The 20,013-nt window shown below is 54.5% G+C and overlaps 1 protein-coding gene across 2 annotated transcripts in view; it reads left to right on the top strand.

Moving 5' to 3' along the window:
* The window catches only part of LOC111159411 (phosphodiesterase 2A), a 93,694-nt gene that overhangs the window by 44,146 nt on the left and 29,535 nt on the right, over positions 1 to 20,013 (top strand). For both annotated transcript variants that reach the window (XM_022521850.1, XM_022521851.1), the window contains exons 3-4: positions 15,472 to 15,561; positions 19,392 to 19,480. In XM_022521850.1, the coding sequence (XP_022377558.1) occupies positions 15,472 to 15,561; positions 19,392 to 19,480 (179 nt within the window). The remainder of the gene's footprint in view (positions 1 to 15,471; positions 15,562 to 19,391; positions 19,481 to 20,013) is intronic.

Genomic DNA, 20,013 nt, shown 5'->3' with positions numbered 1-20,013 from the left:
AGCCCGATGCTGGACGTGTGATGCGTGTGTCATGGCTGATGACGATGTATAATCACACGACACTGTGTATGATGCCGTCCCAGGAAGACCCCCTCAGTGGGTCCAGGCAGGGAAGTGACACGGTCTGATGCATGATTTGGAGAGTGCTCTGGCTGCTGAGTTGTTCGGGGGAGTGGGCGAGTTGGAGGGGCACAGAGGAGGTGGGCAGACAAGTTGGAGGCCACGGCAGCCACCCTGGCAGGAGATGGTGGTGCCGGGGCTCAGGGGACAGCAGAAGAGTTGAGAGAAATGGATGAACTTTGGAGATATGTGGGAGGTTGAAATGACAGAACATGCTAATGAATGAGACGATGAGCCAGAGGGAGAAGCAGAGGATGGCTTCCAGGTTTCTGGCTTGAGGGCCAAGTGATGGACAGTGGAGACGTTACTGAGATGGGTGAGGACTGGGGGGAGGCCAGGGTTAGGGGGTTGAGAGAGGGCAAGGAGGCAGAATTGGAGAGATCTGTTTTTGGACAGAAGTCAGACATCCAGGTGAAGGTATCCCTTCACCTTCAGCAGCAGAGGTCAAACTGGGGATATCTTTGGGAGGTGGCAAGTGTGGCTGGGATGACCTAGGGCAAGAGCACGGTGAGAGTAGGAGTGAGGGCTGAGGACCAAGCCCCAGCCACAGGTGCCCGGACTCCATCATCTAGAGGCCTGGGAGGTGAGGAGGAGCAGCCCAGAGACAGGGGAGGAGTGACAGGGGAGATAGGGGATACTGAAGGGTGGAGCCACAGGAGAGGAGAGAGCTGAGAGGGAGGGAGGTGGCTGTGCATCAGGGAAGGTGGACAGGGGAGACCGTGCTGGACTAGGCCCAGCATTAGCCCAACAGGAACCACATCAGTGATGGGGTGGGGCCTGAAGCCAGCTGGCCTGGGTGGGTGCTGAGTGGGGAGTGAAGACTGAGCACAGTCAACACTTTGGAGACCTTTGGCCCCAAGGGATGTGGAGAAGGGGCGTGGTCACTGGAGGAGGTGTGAGGTCAAAGGAGAGTAAAATTTTTAAATTATAGAATATTTGAAATACATACAACAGTAGAGAGAGTAAAAACTTGCCATATACCCCTCACCCAAATCTAATAGTTACCAAGATTTGGGCACATTTAGTTCATCTATCCCTCTCTACCCTACCCAAGTTCCCCCCCCCGCCACTTTTTTTTTCATTTTTCTTTCCTGAAGTACTTTATTTTTTAGTTTTTAGTTGTGGTAAAATATATGTAACCTAAAATTTCCCATCTTAACCATTTTGAAGTGTATAATTCAGTAATGTTAAATACGTTCACATTCTCCAGAACTTTTTTATTTTGCTAAACTGAGACTTATATCCTTCAAACAGCTCCCTGTGCCCCCAGGCTCTGGCAACCACTGTTCCACTTTCTGTCTAGGAATTTGGCTACTAGGTACCTCAGATATCTGGAACCATACAGTTTTTGTCTTTTGTGACTGCCTTATTTCACTCAGTAGCATGTCCTCCAGGTCCTGCCATGCTGCAGCTGTGTCATAATTTCCTTCCTTTCAGAGGCTCAATACTATCCTATTGTTCGTATAGACCGCATGTTGTTTATCCGTTCATCCATTGATGGACACTTGGGCTCCTTCCACCTTTTGGCTGTTGTGAATAATGCTGCCGTAAATGTAGGGGTACAAGCATCTCTTCAAGATTCTGCTTTCGATTCTTTTAGAAATATACCCGGAAGTGGAATTATTGGCTCATAGGTAATTTTATTTTTATTTTATTTTTAAAAAATATTTATTTATTTATTTTGGGAGAGAGAAAGAGAACATGCATGAGTGGGAGGGGCAGAGGAAAAGGGAGAGAGAATCCCAAGCAGACTCCATACTGAGTGTAGAGCCAGTATGGGGCTCGATCTCATGACCCTGAGATCATGATCTGAGCCAAAACCAAGAGTCAGACACTTAACCAATTGAGCCACCCAGGCGCCCTATTTTTAATTTTTGAAGACCCACCATACTGTTTTCCACAGCAGCTGTGCCATTTTACATGGCCACCAACAGTGTACCAGAGTTCCAATTTCTCCACCTCCTTGCCAACACTTCTTTCCTCTCTCCCTCTTTCCTTCCCTTCCCTTTCCCCACCACCTCCTTCTTTCTCTCTTTCTCTCCCTCCCTCCCTCCTCTCCCTCCCTCCTTTCCTTCCTTCCTTCCTTCCTTTCTTTCTTCCTTCCTTCCTCCTTCCTTCCTTCCTTTTTTCCTTCCTTCCTTCCTTCCTCCATGGCCATCCTAATGGATGGAAGACTGGGGAAAGGTGATATCTCATTGTGCTTTGATTTGCATTTCCCTAATGATGCGTGATGTTGAGCATTTTTCCATGGCTTGTTGACCAATTTGTATATCTTCTTTAAAGAAAAGCCTATTCGAGTTCTTTGCCTATTTTTAAATCAGTTTGTTTATTTTGTGGTTGAGTTGTAGGACTTCTTTATATATTCTGGATACTAACCCCTAATCAGATGTACAATTTGCAGATATCTTTTCTCAGTTGCTTTGTATTTTAAAGCAAATCTCAGATACGATGTCATTTCACCAAAGGTGGATTTTTTTTTTCAATGTCAGAAGGTCCTGGGTGATGCTGAAATGCATCCAGCTTGGAAGTGTGCACATGACACTACATGAGGGTGACATTGTGGAGCACTGGAGACATGATGTATGACACTGGGGATGAGCCACCCTGAATGAGGGCACAGGGATAGTACCATTGTGTGTGGCCCCGTGACACTCAGTGATGTATAACACTGTGAAAACCATGAAATGGCTGTGAGTCACTGAGTATGTGAGTCATGCCACGCGAAAGTGACAGCGATTCTGTCTGTGTGTCATCCAGGGGTGATGAGTGCGACACAGACCCAGACACTGGGAGTGAGAGGGGCCGTGGGTGTGCCATGGGCTGTGTGGGGGCGTGCGATCCATGTGGGATTGGCCCTAGCCTCAGGTGCTGGCCACCAGAGCAGAGATAAGGAGGAATGCCCGACATGGACAGAAGTGGGGTCCAGGCCAAGTGTGAGTCGGTGTGAGGCCTCCTCCTTTCTTTGAACCCCCAGGAAGGCCTTCTGGAAGCAGGATGGTAACACCTTGGCAGAATGAGCCTGGACCAGCTAAGAGCAAGGGCTGTGGTGTCTGACAGTGCTATCTGGTTCTGACATCTAGAAAGTCATTCCATGTCTTGAGCCTCAATCCCCTTAAGAATAAAATGTAGCTGTTGGGGGATGACACGGGAGAGTGCTTTTAAGGGAACGAGGTACCTGGCACTGAGCAGTGGCTAGGCAATCTCTAGGGGAGCAGCACTCCTCCCAGTGCCCAGGAGGCTAGTGTGACGGGAGCATTGCAGGTGTGCAGAAAGGGTGTGCTGAATGAGTGATGTCTTGTCCTCCTGTGCCCACAGCCTTCCTCTCCACCTCTCTTGTTCCTTCTGTCCCCTGCTTGGCCTGCCCCCACGACTTGCTCCCAACCCACCCTCTCCCCAGCTCCCGCCATCCTCACCCCTGTCAGCCTCCCACCCAGGCTCCAGCAGCCTCGTTCAATTAGGCCGAGGCAATTTGCTCAAGAAAAAACCCTATAATCTGGTTAATCACACCAGTAGGGGATCTGGCCCAGGTGGGGAGGGTGGGGCTGGGTTGGGAGTTCCACACCCACAGCTGGGGGCACAGGTGTAGCTGTACCTGTCTCTCAGGACCCCTGCGTACTCCCTTGGACTCCATTCAGCAGCCAACAGAGTACAAAGCTGGGGTTTCCCCAATGGCCTCTACAGAGGTTTTAGGAAGGTCCCTGGCCCTCTCCATGTTTCGGTTTCCTCTCTGATAATGGGAGTTGGGCTGGGTGGGGGCGTGTCTCTGAGCATCAGGTCAGCCTAGCTCGTCTCCGAGTGCCAGCATAGTGAGCCCACCCCGCCCATGGCCACTGTAAGGCCTTCTTTGGGGCTTTGGAGAAGGAGGGTGGATCAAGGGAACAGGGCCCCAGGGGAAGGGGAGGGGGTGGATGTCCTCAGAGCCTCATCTGGAACCTGGCACCCCAGTCCAGAGTCAGACAGCCTTTAGTCCCATGCTGCACACCTGGAGTGGGGCTGAGGAAAGGGAGCTGCTCTTTTGGGCTCACTGGCTGGGCCACGGCCTCTAACCTCACCTGAGACCCGGCACAGGGGCTCCCACAGAAGTAGGGCACTGCCAACATCCAGCCTGCCTTCCCCCACCAGTCCATGTCCCTCAGGGCGGCAGTGGCCAGAGAGCTGGGGTCACCCCTCTCCTAACTCACACGGAAGTGGCCCTGCCCCCAGCTGGGAGCCCTCTGGGGTAGGACATTTATGGTGCAAGGGTAGTCCTCCCAGCAGCTCGAGGAGAAGGCACTGTTTTACAGATGGTGAAACAGAGCCCAGGAAGGTTAAAAGATTTGTCCACTGCCACACAGGGGACACGTGGCAAGGTAGGGATGTAGCCCTGGTCTGGCACGGGCGGTTGAAGAGGGGAGCAGGGTGCACGGGAGGCCGAGAATCAGACTCCCCACATGTAAGACACCAAGACTCTCAGCCATACACTCATTCAGAGACAAAAGCAGCCCACACTCAGGGCACACAGGTGGAGGCACAGGTCCCCTACACACACAGATCGCTCAGGCGCAGATGTGGACATAGGGACACTCACATATTCACACTCGCACACACTCTCTCACAGAATCACGGATCCGTGGGTTTTCACCCAGACACTCTTCTAGCGGCCCACGGGGTGTAGTCTACTGTAGTCCGCGTGGCGGCCTGCAGAGACACGCGATCCAGATGGCTCATGGGCAGGCCACACTCGTGCTTAGGGCACCAGCGAAGTGGGAGCTGCCCATAAAGTGAGCGAAAAGATCCGTGTTGATGAGTGTATCAGTTCTGATGAGTGTGTCCAGAATTTTGCAATCAGAGAAGTCACACAAAAGAGATTTTCATTTCCAAGACAAAATTAATATAAAGCTGGGGGTGGGACTCATCATCTCCTTACCCAGGTTTGGGGGCTCCAAGGGACTTGCTCAGATTCACAGTCCCAAGAGATCTTCTGGGCTCACGGGTTACCCGGCCCTGGACTGTGTATGTATGTGTGTGTGTGAGCGTGAGTGTGTGTGTGTGTGCACACGCATGCTGGTGTACCCGCTTGGTGGCTCCCGGATCCTTGGGATGGAAGAGAAGGTAGAAGTTTCAGAGACTCCGGATGTTTGTTCTCTGGCTTCCTGGGCCCTCCAAAGGCAAATAACTTTGGATGCCAGAATGCCCGCCCCAGGCAGGGCGGGTGGAGTGTTGGGTTGTGTAAGGGCTGGCTGCTCCCTCTGGAGCCCCACTGACGGGGGCCTCGCAAGATTTTGCAGTGACTGAGACCTGTGGCCTGTGGCCAGCTTTCCATAAGCTTGTAGGCCCCCATCACTTCCCCTCTCTGGGGCTCAGGTTCCCCATCCAAGAAACGGAGGCAGCGAGAAGATGAGACTAGACTGGCCTCCCCATGGAGACTGAAATTGAGAGAGAGACATCCCAAGCTTAAGGTGCAGAAGAGAAACAAAAGCGGGATACAGGAGATAGAGGGGGCCAGTAGAGTCCAGGCTTCAGGGCCCGGCGCAGGGTCCCAGAGCCTGCCGTGTTTCTCACCCACTGCCCCTTCCCTGGAGAAGCCCTCTACCTCAGAGCCTGGATCTGCTGGGGCCCAGCCCTTGTTGAGCTGCTGAGGGGAGCAGGGCAGGGCTGTGGGGATGAGAGTAGTGAGTGCTAGAGGACAGGGCCAGGCAGAGGAGCTGAGCAGACCAGGACAGGACCTAGAAGGACAAGAGTGGGAGGAGAGGCCTGGAGGTGGAGGAATGTTAAGGGTGCGGGGAGTGAGGCTGGGAGAGTTGGGTAGAAGATAGAGCATGAGAGCTAGTAGGAATAGGCAGTGACCCCGTTGTGAGATGCTGAGCCCTTGACAGAGAGCTCCGAACAGGCCTGGGAGCTCAGAGCCTACTGTGCCCAGAAGCCATAGCAGTCTTATTCAAAGAAGGATTATAGTTTTTTTGTTTTTGTTTTTGTTTTTTAAAGATTTATTTATTTATTTGACACACAGAGATCACAAGTAGGCAGAGAGAGAGAGGAGGAGGAAGCAGGCTCCCTGCCAAGCAGAGAGCCCGATGCAGGACTCGATCCCAGGACCCTGAGATCATGACCTGAGCCAAAGGCAGAGGCTTAACCCACTGAGCCTCCCAGGCGCCCAAGGATTACAGTTTTAACAAAGCACTGCAGGTAAAGGTTGGGGTAGCTCAGAGAGGCCCCACAGAGTAGATGGGAGCCCAGAGGCAGGGGCATGCCTGAGATGAACCCAGCCCAGATTCCTCACGCTAACCCCCAATAAAGGAGGACTATTTTTGGGAACAATGAAAGTGCTCACACATTCCTACAGGGGCAGGGAGAAGGAAGGGGGGCGGCCAGGAGCCAGTGCAGAAGGAAAGGGCTGACCCTAGTTTTCCCTCCATCTCTGACTTTGTCTTCAGTGTCTCCCCCTTGGTGGCTGGGGAGGCTTTATAACGCCTGGCCAGCCCAGCCTCCCTGTCCCCAGGGTCCCCTCCTTGTCTTGTGTCTATCCTGTTGCCTCTGAACTTGTCTCTGTCCCAGTCTCTTTCTCATACCCTCATCTGCCCCCCTTCCCCCCCCCCCCCCCGCCTTGGGATCTGGGGAACAGCTGGGAAGAGCCAGGCCCTGAAGATTGAGCCAAATACAGTCATGGGACCAGCAGTGAGACTGTGGGAGAAACACATACCAGAGAACAGACAGACAGTAAGAGGGACAAACACAGAGAGCCTGGGGAGGCTGAGAGGCAGGGCAAGAGCTTAGGACAGAGTCAGGGAGAGCCCCAAGGCAGGCCTCGATGACTGTAGCAGCTGCTCTGTGCTCTCTGACTTGTCCCAGGAGGGAATGCTCTACCGGGCTCACCCTCCCTCCACCCCCATCAGCACCCCTCAGCTCAGCCCTTCTTCCCTGCCCTCTGGAGGCCCACACTAACCCTAGGCCAGGCTGGTGCCATCCAGTATTCACCTCCCACTCTGGGCATGGTGTCTGGCACAGAAAGAGAGACAAGAAGCCTTGCCCCTGGCCTAGAGGAGGACACCCAGCCCCACCCAACACCTGAGAGGGGCTCAGCCCATCTCCTGGCCAAAACAGGGAATGGGAGGGACTCCAAAAATAAACAGTGCTCAGAAGGGAGGGAGCCTAGTATGTCTTGAAGGGCTCTGAGCTGGACCGTGGGCCTCCTGACTCCAGTTGAGGCCCTGGGAAAGTCCTTTCCTACCTCTCCTGGCCTTAAGCTACCCCCATCAAGCTGGGGATTAGGCTCCCTGGGACCTAGGGCCCTCTAGACACTGGTCCTGCAGGAATTCTCAGGAGGTCTGGGAGGAAGACAGATGACCCATCCAGGAAGGCTGCGTGGAAGAGGTGACATCAGTCATGAAAGAAGCTGATAGTGATAGTGCTCCTCTCAGGGAAGAGCCCCTCCATCCTGACATGTTGTCCCCGGCCCCTTCTGTTCTGGGAGATGATCCTAAAGCATTGAAGGACCCTCTGGCCCATGAAGTTGCCCTGGAAAGGCTTCCAAAAGCTCTCAGCAGAAGGCATCCTCATTCCTCAGGCTCCTTCTCTAGGACAGTCACTGTGAGAGACCTGGGAAATGTTGAGAGCTCTCAGCTGTCTTTGCGGCTTGGGAGCCTCCTGAGGTTATGGGGTCCATCCATCTCCTTGGTGATGGAATGTACCCCTCACAGCCCAAAGGCTCTCGGCACTAAGAAGTCCAACTGATTATTTTATAGCTCAGCAAATATCTGCTGACACCTGTGATGGGCTGGATGAAGCTGGGGACTGGGGAGGAACAGGACACAACCTCTGGCCTCTAAAAACTCCCAGCCCGATGGGAAAACCAGATTGGAACTAGTGGCAATGTATCTGGCCTGCCATGCCCTGGTTGGGGGGAACACAGGACAGTGAGTGTCAGGGTCAGATCTGCATGGGAAAGTTCATGGAGGGAGACCCAGAGAAGGGAGGTTGGTCACTCATTCATTGGTTTGTTCATTCGTGTATCCAGCCATTCCTTTGGTCATTATTTCCTGAGAGAGACTTTTCTTGACATTGGCCCAACGGGTCACACCTCTCCATCCTCTTCTGCTCAGGCCACTATGTCTGCCTTTCAGAGACTCCTGGAAGGGCTTTGTCCAGCTCTGAACCCATTATGAAGACCATGTGAGGGGCAAGGCTGAGGAAGGTTTGAAGACATTTAGGGTCAAGGAACCCAGAGCTGGAGGCCAAGTTCACCAAGGCCTTACCTCATTGCCCCTATTCTTCTTATCACATCCTTGGGGATAGGGAGCTCACCCCTTCCTCCTTCCCAGACTTCTGTCTTATGGCATGACTGACTCTCAGTGAGTTACATCTGCTTCCTTGTGACAACCTCGCTGTGCCCTGAGTAGAGGATGGAGAGGCACCAGGTGATCAGAATGACTGGGACAGCTGTGATGAGGGGGACGCTGGTGATGGGCTCTGGAAGAAGGCTGTGGCATCCAGGGGAATGTGGGTCATGAGGATAGAGGTCACTATTTACCCTGTCCTGTGAATTAGGCAGTTGAAGGTGGGGAAGCCAGGAGCCTGTCCTGGCCCCCTTGGTCTGATGTCCGCCTCCCAGGGCAGTCTTGCCCTCCACACATTCTTCTCTTTCTCCCTCCCTCTGCCCACTCTGGCTGTCCCTTTATCCTGTTCCTGACCCCAGACCCTGTGCTAGGAATTGAGAGGTTCCAGGGAGTCAGGAGCCCAGAAATCTAATTGTTCACACAAGCCTACCTTCTCTCCCCAAATCTGTCCTTCCTCCCATCCTTCATCCATCCCCAAACATAGCCCATGAGGGATCCAGGGGAGCCTGGAACAATTGGAGGGCGTGTTGGAGGAGGCAGGATCTGGAGTAGAAGCTGAGTCTGACTTAGAAAGGGTGAGGGGCCCGGGAGGATCTGGTTAGCTATACTGGAAGGGAAGAGCCCACAATGCGGGGGCCAAGCCCATCCGGGAAGTGGGGCACCCACGGGGCGGCGGGGGGCGGGCGCCAGGACTGGGCTCAGGTGTATTCTACAGTGCACGTGTCTCCAGTGTGGCTCAGAGGCTGGAGACGCGGCCCTGTTGGAGTAACAACTGAAGCCGGAGTCTGCGAAAGGCGGGAGGAGGGAGGAGGAGGGGTGGGGGGAGGGGGAGGGGGAGGGGGAGGGGGAGGGGAAATAATAGCAGAAGGAGAGGACGGAGACCAGAGGGGCGCAGGACGGAGGAGGACCGCAAAGGGCAGGACTTTCCTTGAGGACTGGGCTCCTGAGTCCCTTGTCCATGTCTCCCCTCTGTCCCACTTCACTCTCTCCTTCCAGCAGCCCCGCTTCTCCCCTCCTTCAGGACCCTCCGCGAGGAGTCCCTCTCAGTAGGCGGAAGAGGCGGGAGCCCTTCACGCTGCCCTGGGAGGACTGGGCGGGTCTCACCTGAGCAAGGCCCCGCCCCTTCCTCTCCCCACCTATCAAACGGGAGGATCAAAGCAGGCACCTCCCATAATATTGTCCCAAGGTAGTAAGGTGACAGATGGTAACTACACTTACCGAGATGAGCATTTTGTAAGGTGTATAATTGCCGAATCGCAGTGTTGTAACCTGAAACTAATGTAATAGTGTATGTCGACTCTTCAGCAGTAACGCAAAACAAAACAATGGTCCCAGGTTTGCAGGAGGATTGCAGGGGGTGTTTGCCCCTGGGTCTCAGAGTGTGGGCCCTGGGCCAGCAACAGCAGCAGCAGCAGCAGCTCTGAACCTGTTGGAAATGGCAATTCTTGGCCTCATCCCGGATGTACTGTACCAGAAACTTGGGGGTGAGGCTAGCAAACTGTATGGTAGCCAATCCTCCAGGGGACGCTGGTGGGCACAGATGGTTGAGAGCCCCTGGTGCCCCGCCACCACCACCCCCCCAACGCGGTAGGTATTTGAGAACACTTCCCCCAAGCCTGACAGCCCACTCAAGCCAGGCTCTGACGTTTGCGTTACTGCACCTGTGGCCTGGGTCTCCATCCTGCCTGTTCCTTCAGATCAAGTCTCCCAGGGATCACCACACCTCTATTCTCTTGCTGCTGGTCCAGCTCAGCCTTGTTGAGGGGGGGGGTCTGGGAGTGCAAGATCTAGAGCTCACAGGTAGCTCTTCTCGGAGTATCTAAGGCGTGAATGTCTTTTAGAGCCAGCTCCTCGAGCAGGCGACAGGCATGGGTGGGAGTGGGGGAGGGAGGAGGGCCTGCCTCTTGTTCTTCTTTGTTGACACTTGACTCTCTATAGGGCTGGGCCATGCTGTGAGGGCTGTGCGAAGAAGTCACAGAGTAAGGTTGGAGTATGGGAGTCTGAGGCCCCACCAAAAGGGGGGCTTCCATGCTCTGAGCCCTCAGGAGGCTTCTTTTAGGGGAGTTCTGTTAGTCACCCTGACACAGCAGCTCACCCTGTTAGTCCTGGGCACAGAAATGGATAAGTTCTCCTTTGCCCTAGAAGGGCCCCCATTCTCCAGGAAGATAAGAGACTGTATATTGATCACCAAAACAGGGGGCGGGAAGCAAAAGAGTGTAGATGGCATCTGCCCTGGCACCCCCAATTTCTCCCAACATGGCTGTCCTCCTGGGTTTCCCCCATTCTGTGGGTACCCATCTTGGGTCAGGTGCCTTCTCCCCAAGTTCTCAAGGGGACTGCCTGGAGGTTTAGGGGAGGAGTGGACAGGAGAGATAGGAGTGGGTGGGGGCTGGAGTGTGCAGGAGAGAAATGGGAGAGAAGCCAGTGAGAGGAGAGAGGATTTGGGGTGGGAAATGACTTTGAAACTCATAGAGACATGATAGGAGAGCAGCCTGTGACAGCGATGGGAGGCGTGGAGAGAAGAGAGATCCATTTAGAGAGGTTGGAAGAGACAGGGCCTAAGAGAGACACACAGCCTGGAGGGAAGGGAAGAGGCAGAGAGGGGCTCCAACACCCTGAAGATCTTGAAGGATGCCCATGCTTCAGAGAAGGGGATACCAAGGCCCACAGAGAGACCCCCAGGCCACACAGGAGACCTGGCCCAAGTAGAGCTGGATAACTCAGTCTGTATGGCCAGTCCCTATAATACAGCTTGAGTCTTGGGAGGGACTTGACCATTGGGTTTGATGTTATTACCTTCTTCTAGGCCACAAGAGGCATGGTGAGGCTTCCTTCCAGAAAGGGAGGGGTGAGCTTGAGGTCCCAGGCAGTGGGGAGAGCAATAGGAGGGTTTAAAGAGGTGGGAAAAGACACAGAGACTCATGAAGATAAGATAGGAGGGCAGCTTGTGACAGTGACCCTGACCTTCAAAATGGTCCCCGCATTAGTCCCTGCACAGGAAACAGCAGAAGAACTAAGGCCAAGGTCTCTGGCTTCATATGATCCTAGGCATTAGGAAGGACTTAGAAGTAATTTAGTCTAGACCCTCCTCCTACCTCAAAAAGTGCAGAAATGCTGATCTAGCTATAGGACTGGCCCCAGAGGAGCCCTGACTCCTAACAGACTCCCCTTTCTTGGTACCTGGAGTGAAAGCCCAGTGTTGAGGGGCAGGGGGCCGGCAGTGTCTTCGGTGCTGCCTGGCCCTCTCTCCAACTACAGAGCTTTGGGTAGGGAGCCAGCGAAAGCAGGAAGTCACCAGCCAGCTAGTCATTCTCACTGAATTCAACCACAAAACTCTACAACTATCTGTTGCAGAGCTGAAAGGACCCATTTTTACTAATGAGCAAACTGAGACCCAGAAGAGGAAAGGGGCCTGTTAAGGTCACAGTTTCTGTCATCAGTCTGGGATAGTCCTGGAAATTGCTGCTCTTTTCTTTCTTTTTTTAATTTAATTTTTATTTTTTTAATATATATTTTTTAAGATTTTATTTATTTATTAGACAGATATCAGACAGAGATCACAAGTAGGCTGAGAGGCAGGCAGAGAGAAAGAGGGGGAAGCAGGCTCCCCGCTGAGCAGAAAGCCAGATGAGGGGCTTGATCCCAGGACCCTGAGATCGTGACCTAAGCTGAAGGCAGAGGCTTTAACCCACTGATCCACCCAGGCACCCCTTGCCGCTCTTTTCTACACACCACACATTCTCCCCTGGGGTCTGGGAAATTGCCTGGTGGTTATGTTGATATTTATACTGAGGTTTGTTCCAAAAAAACTGAGAGGGCAGGAAATGTGACCTCCTTCACCCCACTCTGAGCCTAGGCCGCTGCGCGCACGCGCATGTGTGTATGTGCGCACGTGCGCTCATGTCTAAGTATTTGCATGTGTGTGCGTTGTACATAGGGTTGTGTTTCTGTGTGCGGCCATGTTTGTGTGAGGGTGTGGCATGTATGTTGGACAGAGGCATGCGCGTTCTCAGCTGCTCCCACCAATTTTCCTGGGCTTTGGGATCAGAGCCGTTTCCTTTCCTGAGCTGATGTGGTGGAGGTGAAGTTGCTTTGAGATCTGGGGAAGATTCAGGGCTTGAAGGCCCCTGAGAGCCAGGTATGAGAACGGTCTTCCCAGTGGCTGTTCCTGCACCCCACACCCCTACTCCTGGGGCAGGCGGGGCAGGGCCAGGCCAGAAGGGAGATGGACAGAAGGATGCGGGGCAGGGAGTCTCAGGCTTCATCGGGCATGTCTGCTTCTAGCTAGCTCTGGCCAAGTCTGTGAAGCCCCTTTCTGCCACCACCTGGACTCTCCTCAAGTTTCCTTTCCTGTCCCTCTGTCCCTACCTTTATCCTGCCCTTAGTCTGAAAAGTCACAGAAAGCTGACCAATCTGAAGAAAGGACAGACAGGCACCCACCAATTCCAGTAAAGGACAGGTAGAGGAGCCCACCAATTAGAACAAAGGACAGACTCTCCTCTCTAAGGCCCTGGGGAGGGAGCTGGGGGCCAGGCTCCAAGCGGGAGGCAAAACAGGGGCTGGAGAGGCAGATACCTGGGCTGCGAACCCAGCTCTGCCTGACTCGTTGGCTGACCATAAATGGGACATTGCTTCTCTTTGGATTTCGGTCTCCTCATCTGTCAAATGAGGAGACTAAGCTGTCCCAAGCCTCCCCACCCCCCGGCCCCGCACCAGAGCTCACTCCATCACCTTGGCTGCTCTTCTTCAACTTCCACAGCTACACACATCAGACTGCACCAGAGGCCAAGAGCCCCAGGGCTCTGATTGTCTATCCCCCAGCCCCGCCCCCAGGCAGGAACAGGCCGAAACCAGCACCACCTTCTGAGGAGGCCCCGACCTGGGAGCTGCAGCCTGAGGACCCTGGGTTGGCAGACTTAATTTTGGGACATGAGTTCTTTCTCCCCACTTTTAGTCTGCAGAATTGACCTCAAAAGGCCACAGTCCCCCTGTCCCCACCTTCATCCTGCACTTAAGTCTGAAAAGTCACAGAGGGGCACCTGGGTGGCTCAGTCTTTTAGTGTCTGCCTTTGGCTCAGGTCGTGATCCTGGGGTCCTGGGATCAAGCCCTGCATTGGGCTCCCTGCTCAGTGGGAGGCCTGCTTCTCTTTCTCCCACCCCTCCTGCTTGTGTTCCCTCTCTTGCTGTGTCTCAAAGCCAGAAGGAAATGGCTGCCCCTGCGTGAACCTCTGTGTGTGCCTGGTGGGTGGGCTTGGGTGTGCTGGGCGCTTCTGTGGAGAAGTAAAGGTCTGTGGCTTTGTGGCCTGGTGTAGGGTGCTGAGCACGTGTGAAGTGTGATTGGCAATGCCTAAGGGTTAAAGGACAATTAATCCAGTGGGGGGGATTCTGATGTTCGGAACCAGCAGCTTCTGATGTCCAAGGGCAGAGATCTATTTCCGTGACCAAAATGTGTCTTCATCCCTGAGCAGCAGGAGGGGCTGGTGGGAGGCTGGGGTGTGGGGAGAGCAGTGGGAAGTGAGCATTCGGGGAGAAAGTCCACTGCAGCTGCTCACTCCTGGGAACCCAGGACTCGGTGGCAACAGGGATGAGGGGGAAGACTGAAGCCAAGAAGACACGTGGCCAAATGCTATAGCTGAAGCCTGGACCCCAGGCTTCTCCTGGACCCCAGCACAGGACTCCTCTCAGTGGCCTCTGAAAAATGGGCCCTGAGTCAATTCTTGCCCACCCTTAGGGACAGGCAGCTCACCTCCTCCCTCTCTCCTGGTGGCCTCTTTCTATGTGGTGTGACTCTGCCTAGAAAAAGGTCCTTCATCCCACTGGGCTGAGGCCAGCCTCCTTCAGACCTGTGGGTCTCCAGCCTGTCCCTGGGGCCATAGAGTCCTGTCCTGCTGCTCGGGAGAGCCTGAGAGATTGGAATCAAAGACGGAGACCCATGGGTCTGCTCTGCAGTAGGCTGAGCACCCCCAGGTCCTCCAGTCTCAGCCACATGCAGGCCTTGGTTTCTGGTTCCCTCCTACATGGGTCACCTGTGAATGAGTCTCATCTTGTCCTTTCTTGAGATGAAGTGCACTGGAGCTAATCTAATCCACCTGCAGAAGTGGGGGAATGGTCATCTTCCCTATTCGGGTTAACAGATCTTTATTAATATGGCCTGCAGTTCCAGCATTTTAATTACTACCGGCCACACATACACTATGGGTTCATGCGGAGCTTGTGGTTCACTAAGGCCCTCAACCTCGTAACATTTTTATATGAATGGGGGCCAAGCCGTGTCTCCTTCCTCCTATGGTTAATAATTTAGCTTTTTGAACACAGACCCGGCCATCCACAGAAAAGAACTTCAAGGGCTAGGGGGAGGGCATGGCTGAGTGGATGGTGTGAGTCATGAGCCTGCCTTGGCCCTGGATCCCCTGTTCCATTACCTTTCTTTTTGATCCCTGCGGCTCAGCCAAGTTAGTAGAGTGAGAAGCATGGACCTTTTTTGTCTCTGTTCCGGCTCTCCAAGGACAGGACTGTTCCTGGGATGGGAAGGCTGTGAGGCTGTCAAGGCTGGCTTCTCCTTCTTCCTCTATCCTGCCAGGGGCTGGCCCAGCTGTGGTTTCTCCCACCTGTGGGTTCATCGCTTGGACTGTTGCTTCTCCCAAACCAGGATTCAGATTGGAGGGTTTTTGGTTTGCTTATTTTGCTTTGTTTTAATATGGAAGGTTATGCTTTCCTTTCTATGCTAGAATTGTCCTTGGCTAAAGGACAAGAGGCCTGGGGGTGAATCTAGACTTGAACTTTTAGTGTACTATGAGTACTTTGCTAAGCCCCTGACCCTTCTCTGAGCCCCTTTCCCCCGTTACTAAGAAGAGTGGACCTGGATGCACTAGGACCTTAAGACTTGTTGAATTCTGAGATTTTAAGATCCTGGGATTCAAGTGTCTGAGAGCCTTGGGCTCTGGTTTAAGCGGGGAGTTTGTGCTCCTAGCTGTCTGGGCCATTGGGGCTGCCCTGGCCTGCCTGGAAAAAGCCCTCACTGCCCTTTCCTCTCTTCCAGGATGCTTTGCTGAGCCTGGGCTCTGTCATCCACATAGCGGGCTTCCGGCGGGCTGTCAAGGAGGCCCTCTCAGCTGTGCTCCCCAAAGTGGTAGGTGCCTTGGCCCACATTTTCCCCCCACCCCCCAAACCTTTGCCCAGCTCCTTGCTGTACCTCACATAAATTTGAGAAGGAAGGAAGAAGCAGGGGCCCTGTACCCAGGGCCTCTTGTAGGGAAGTGAAGGTTTTGAGTAAGTGTTCCGAGAGGGTGTCCTGAAAGAGAAGGTCTGAAGCTAAGTACCAGAGAATGAACTTGCATAGGAATTCTGAAATGTCGGGGACAGACAGGAACTTAGAGCTTAAAATTGGGAAGATCGTGTCTCGAATAATGGAAAGGATTCCCCTGGGATAACAGCGAGAACACAGTGGAGTCAGCTGGGCTTTGGAATATGTAGCAGAAGAAGTTGGGGGTAGACGTGCAGGAGAACTTCCTTGATGCCAAGTCCAGGAGTTGCTAGAGTGAGAGGCACAGCTTTGTTGAATGAGTCTGTGTGAGGTGAAGTGTCCTGCCCAGAGATAGGAGGCTAGCCAAGATGACCTCTAGAAACCTTTAGACTTCTCTCTGACCTATCCCAACACCACAGATGGTTGTAGACTGAGGGTAGATGGAGAGCAGCTGCTTAGGCCCATGCTCACCCGGCCCACTTGGTTGTCTGGGCCCAGAGTGCCTTGCTGAGGGGACTGTGTTCCTCGTGAGGGGGCACGGTCTGAAACTGCCGAAGGAGCATGGAAGTCTTCCTGGAGGAGGAGACACCTCAACTGGGTCCCCAGAGCCTGGAATCTCCTCTTCCCTACTTTAGACCCAGCCAAGGGCAGCCTCTACCAAAATGTGACACCCCTCACCCCGCCACTCTCCACCCCCACCCTTGCAAGTCCACCATATCTGAATCTGCTTGATTAATGAACCTCCAGAGGCCCGGGGATGGGTGGTGACTCACCCAAGGTCACACAGCATGATAGGGACAAATGGGGCTTGGCTCCTAAGCATCCTCATTCTCTCTCCTCAGCTCTGGCTTCTCAAACCTTCTAGAAGTTCAGAGCCCAGGAGGAGGGCTGATGAGTGAGTTTTATTGAGCGTGAAATTGGTAGGAAGTGGGTGGTGTGTTGGCGCCCCAAAATAAATCCTCCCAGAGAAGGATAGGACTGAGGCAACATCTGGCCTGGGATGGAGAAACATGTGGAAAGGAGGGGGTGGGGAGGCTAGCAGGTCAGCATCTGCAAGGCTATCCTTGGCCCCTCTGTGGCTATGGAGGCTGCCCTGGGAGGGGTAAGGAGAAGGTGACTGGTTAGGTCTCCACAGGCAGGGTGCTTGGTTGTTGTGCCAGCACAGATACCCAGCACTGGATTAATTGTATCCCCAGATCTGGGAGCTTAGAAGTCAGCTGTGGTCCAGGCCATTAGGTTCCTGGGACAGTGGGACATGTCTACCTTAGCTCGTCCAAGAGACCTGTATGAGCTAAGGGACCCCGACTTTGGGGAGCTATGGTTTAACTGCAGGAAGGGTCTCAGCACACCCCCTCTCCTGGAGGCATCCCTCCTCCCCCCCACCCACCTCCCCCACCCCCGCTAGAGGGGTGGGGACATGGGAAGTGTGATCTGCCCCCGGGGAGGGGTAGATGAGAGGTAGATGAGAGGTCTCAACTGCCCACAGGGGATGGGAGGAGATGGGAGGTCTTCTCTGCCCCCAGAGAATTAGAGGGTCTGGTTTGCCCCCAGGGAGTCGGGGGAGGGTTGATGGGAAGGGTCCACTCTGCCCTTAGGGAAGGGTGAGGAGATGAGAGTGTCTGCCCCCTAAGAAGGGAGGGGAGAGGAGAGCATCTGCTCTGCTCCCAGGGAATGGAGGGGGTGGGGAGATGGAAAGGGTCTGACTGGGCCCCCAGGGAGTCGGGGGAGTTGGGAATCCTGCTCTGCTCCCAGAGAAGGGAGGGACGTGAAGGCGTCTCTGCTCCCCACGGGGTGGTGGGGAGGGGGGCACTGGGGGAGGGGTTTCCATACTCCCCCTCGGAGGAGAGCCACCGCACCTGGCCCTCTCATCAGCACCCATTGTGGCAGGCAGCCCCGAATGCAGATGGTGCTGATGTGTCTGCGATGGTTCCCTCCTTCTCTCCAATAAACTCAGCTAATTTTAACCCAGAGGGCTGGGAGTGAGGGGGTGGGAGGCAGAGGGACATCCGGAAGCAAGGAGGATCTGTCCTCCCTGCCTCCCCACCCCCAGGGTAGCCACCTCTCTCTCTGTCAGGGCCAGGCTCTCCGTGTGACCCTGGGTGCTGGGGCTGGGGTGTCTCCTAACCTCTTTGGGCCCAATCCCTCAGGCCCCTCCCAGGCTGCTGCAACGACTAGAGGAGCAGACAGAGGCAGGATACAGATGAGAAGAGGCCTCCCTCGCACTGGTTTCTCCATCCCTGAGCTCCCTGCCCGGACCCTTCCCCTGGAGGACAGGGGGCCTCCAGGCCTGGCCAGTGCCTGCCCCTCACACTCGTCCGGGCCCTATCATCCCCAGCCCACACCACCAATGAACTGGCTCGGGTTCTCTGGAAGTAGGACTGGAACAACTCCTGGGGCTTGGAGGGTGAGGGCAGCCAAAACCAGAGTGGCTGGCAAGACTGTGGACTCTCACAGTGGCGGAAGGGCAATGGCTTCGACTGGATTTCACACTTACTGCCACACTTACTGCCGGTGGCCTTCAACACCCAGCGCCAGTGTCACCTCCTCTAGAAGCCCTCTCTGATAGCATCGACAGAGAGAGCACTCCCTTCCCCTCCCAAGAAAACAGTGTCCTTCAAGACACTTAGCTCGGCATGCAGGGGCCCCCAGCTGGGCCAGGGCATCCACTGGGCAGCCCTGGCCTCTGTGTCTCCCTCTGCACCCAGGGTGCAGGGCCTTGGGACGCTCGCTGAGGCTGTGCTGAGTTGGGTGTGGAACCCTCGGGTAGCCAGTCCTGCTTGGAGGGGATGTGGCTTTTCACCCATGGGTCACTGAGGGCAACAGCTTCTGCCAAGACATGGCGTGGAACTGAGGCCAAGACGGCTCTGGGCCCTTGGGGAAGGCACATTGACAAGCTGAAGACTTGACAAGCTTCGAATAGAGCTTTGATCTCACTCTAGGGAACCATCATTCCAAAAGACACACCTGCTCCTATCTCTCAGGGCTCACAGCAGCCTCCCCCCAGCTCTGTTTCTAGGCCCTGCTGACCCCAAGGCCACCTCCTGTGCCCCCTACCTCCACTGCCAGTTCTATAAATACTCTGTGCTCTTTACACCGCGTATCTACGACTCGGCCCAGGCCCAGAAGCCATTCTTCTATGCCTCACCCATTCCCCAAATGCGTCTAATTTTCCCAGCAGTTACAGTTTAAGGTCACCTCTTCTAGGAAGTCCTTCTGGCTTGAGTCACAGTGTGTGGTTTCTCGTAGAATTGTTTGTGTCTCTGAGGTCTGAGGTCGAGGGGGAAGCTTCCAGGGCATTCTGAGCCCCTCCTGCCATACAGCCCTGGATGGACCACTCTGTTGACCACTCTGTTATGGTTCGCTGAGACTGGAGTCACAGCAGGGAAATCTCTCGGGGTGGGTGGTGGGTGGGATTTGTCTGCACCTTTGGCCCTTTAGATTCTCTCCCCAGCACTTTGGATTTGGGGTGATAGACAAGGAAGGCCAGCAGGGTCATGGGCCACTGCCTGCCCAGGACCCCTCCAGGAGGAAAGGGTGCTTACAGGAGCTCTTCCACCCTGGCTTCAAGTTAGACCTCCCCTGGGGAGTGAAACCAAACAGATGCTTGAGCCCACTGCCAGAGGATCGGTGACCTTGTCACCCAGATCTGCATCAGCCCTGGGACAGGGCAGCTGGGAGGGCTGTCTGTAGGATCTCATGAGTGCCTTCTGTCCTAGGAGACTGTCTACACCTACCTGCTGGATGGGGAGTCCCGGCTGGTGTGTGAAGACCCCCGTCATGAGCTGCCCCAGGAGGGGAAAGTCCGGTGAGCCATTCTGTACCCTGCTGCCTCTCCTACAGTCAAGGATCTCAGGCCTGGGGCACCTGCCAAAGTCGTCTGGTCTGACTTTCCCCATCTGCTCTTGACCTCAGCTTCCCTGCCAGCTGGGGTTCCTTGGCTGGGTCACTGACTCCCCATAGAGGAGAGAAGCAATGTCTTTTCTCGTGTTGTGTTGCGGTAGTGGACAGCACAGGAAAGTACCCAGTGGTAGTTTTTCTTCTAGAAACCTAGAGAGCTCCTTGGAATTGCTACAGCTTCTCAGAAGGTCGGGGCTAGAGTTTCTCATTAGAAGACCCCCAGCAGGCTCTGAGAACTGCCTGGGACGTTCTCACCAAATCCCAGAATGCTGGGACCTGTGGGAGCACATGGTATCAACCAGGTGTCGGCAAATCAGAGACAGGTGTCCCGCTGTGGGTTCTGAGCCCCAGTGCCTGGGTTCAAATCCCACTTCCCCTTTACTAGCTGTATAACCTAGGGCAAGGTACTCAACCTCTCTGGGCCTCAGGGTTCTTGTTTGT

This window comes from Enhydra lutris, unplaced genomic scaffold (genome assembly GCF_002288905.1).
Source record: "Enhydra lutris kenyoni isolate GAN:26980312 unplaced genomic scaffold, ASM228890v2 scaffoldscaffold68, whole genome shotgun sequence".
NCBI lineage: Eukaryota > Metazoa > Chordata > Mammalia > Carnivora > Mustelidae > Enhydra > Enhydra lutris.
Note: the sequence above shows the minus strand (reverse complement) of the source record. Positions and strands in the feature narration are given on the sequence as shown.